Source organism: Palaemon carinicauda, chromosome 26 (genome assembly GCF_036898095.1).
Source record: "Palaemon carinicauda isolate YSFRI2023 chromosome 26, ASM3689809v2, whole genome shotgun sequence".
NCBI classification, from domain to species: Eukaryota; Metazoa; Arthropoda; class Malacostraca; order Decapoda; family Palaemonidae; genus Palaemon; species Palaemon carinicauda.
Window position 1 is genome coordinate 65,256,583 of NC_090750.1, and position 2,500 is coordinate 65,259,082.

Consider the following 2,500-nt stretch of genomic DNA (forward strand, 5'->3'; position numbering starts at 1 on the left):
CATTTCATCCCCACCGCTCGTGACAGACAAAAAATTTGAACATTTACTCAATTTCTCATTGCTCTGTTCTTATCCTCATTGCATGAATCTTTCATTTCATCCCCACCGCTCGTGACAGACAAAAAAATTTGAACATTACTCAATTTCTCATTGCTCTGTTCCTATCCTCATTGCATGAATCTTTCATTTCATCCCCACCGCTCGTGACAGACAAAAAAATTGAAAATTACTCAATTTCTCATTGCTCTGTTCCTATCTTCATTGCATGAATCTTTCATTTCATCCCCACCGCTCGTGACAGACAAAAAAATTGAAAATTACTCAATTTCTCATTGCTCTGTTCCTATCTTCATTGCATGAATCTTTCATTTCATCCCCACCGCTCGTGACAGACAAAAAAAATTGAAAATTACTCAATTTCTCATTGCTCTGTTCCTATCTTCATTGCATGAATCTTTCATTTCATCCCCACCGCTCGTGACAGACAAAAAAATTGAAAATTACTCAATTTCTCATTGCTCTGTTCCTATCTTCATTGCATGAATCTTTCATTTCATCCCCACCGCTCGTGACAGACAAAAAAATTGAAAATTACTCAATTTCTCATTGCTCTGTTCCTATCTTCATTGCATGAATCTTTCATTTCATCCCCACCGTTCGTGACAGACAAATTATTGAAAATTACTCACCATTTTCGAAGTTTTGAGCTTCACTGGGTGTATCGAGGGAACACAAGTGAGACTGCTGACTCCAACCCCGGGTAGCTGTCCTTTTATGCCAAGTCTCTCTCCCGATGGTAGGCGGTGCTAGATCGAGTTCCACCATTCACGGTGTGCTGCAGTCATTTCTCGTCCAATGTGAAACCCGTGGGTTTTTTAAATTTCACCAATGGCAGACTGTGCATGACCCAGACGAGGCCAATCGCACGATGCAGCGATGACTTCACCGTTATTGATCAGAACCGGTGTCACTTACCCTAGCGTGATCAAGAATTCGCGAGAGATGTAATGCAGTTAATGTATTCCACATGATCTGGACTAGATGCGCTTGACCTGAGACTTGTTCCGAGGGGTAACACAAAACTAGAATGTACTTCGGAGTAATATCGTTTGTGCAACTCAAACGGAATATTTTTTTTTTATGAAATCAGTGGATATTATTATTATTATTATTACTATCCAAGCTACAACCCTAGTTGGAAAAGCAAGATGCTATAAGCCCAGGGGCTCCAACAGGGAAAAATAGCCCTGTGAGGAAAGGAAATAAGGAAATAAATAAACGAAGAGAACAAATTAACAATAAAACATTCTAAAATAAGTAACAACGTCAAAACAGACATGTCATATATAAACTATTAACAACATCAAAAACAGTACATTAAAAGAAAGTACCTGATAGTAATCCCAGAAATAATATAACTATTTGTTGCTTGAAACTTAATAAGAAACTGAACCCGTTATTTATTATTTTAAAATGTTAAAATAACCATGAAGTTACATTTCAAAGTCAATTGTATTGATTGATATTGGCCATGCATGATTTCCCACATTTGACCAATTGATAAAATATCATCTGTACTCACAACTACCGACATTTATCACAAACTTCGTCATCCACGCCACCAACCACGTGTTAATACATAATTGACCCACGTTGTCCCCCCAGCGGTGGGCAGGTGTCTAGCACGTAGCGTCCCTCGGTTGTCATAGTAACAGACGTGACACGCCCACCCCATGGCAGCTGTCAAAACACCTTTCAACAATAATTCTCTGGTGTCGTATAGAGAGCTAGATTTTATGTGAGGGGATTTGATGAATTTGAGTTTCTTCTTTGGACCGTTCGTGTGGATATTTTACACACACATACACAGATATATATATATATATATATATATATATATATATATATATATATATATATATATATATACTGTATGTATATATATATATACATATATACAGTATAAAAAGATATATATATATATATATATATATATGTATGTATATATATACATATATACAGTATAAAAATATATGTATATATATATATATACATATACACAGTGTAAAAAGATATATATATATATATATATATATATATATATATATAATATATATATATATATATATATATACATACATACATATATACAGTATAAAAAGATATATATATATATATATATATAATATATATATATATATATATATATATATATATATATATATATATATATATATATACATACATACATATATATATACAGTATAAAAAGATATATATATATATATATATATATATATATATATATATACATATATACAGTATAAAAAGATATATATATATATATATATGTATATATATATATATATATATATATATATATATATATATATATATATATATATATATATATATATATATATGTCTGTGTGTGAATGTATATTTCCATATTCCTTATATGCTTATTTAAGCAGTATATTTCTCAATTTTAGAAGTTTGT

At 31.4% G+C, this 2,500-nt stretch overlaps 2 protein-coding genes across 2 annotated transcripts in view; one reads left to right on the forward strand and one right to left on the reverse strand.

The window, feature by feature from the left end:
- Window positions 1–825, reverse strand: part of LOC137619558 (tubulin alpha-1A chain-like) — a 34,348-nt gene extending 33,523 nt beyond the window's left edge. Inside the window, 2 exon segments of the mRNA XM_068349685.1 lie at window positions 690–776; window positions 778–825. Of these exon segments, the coding sequence (XP_068205786.1) occupies window positions 690–776; window positions 778–825 (135 nt within the window).
- Window positions 1–2,500, forward strand: part of LOC137619559 (uncharacterized) — a 79,807-nt gene that overhangs the window by 36,502 nt on the left and 40,805 nt on the right. The window lies entirely within an intron of this gene.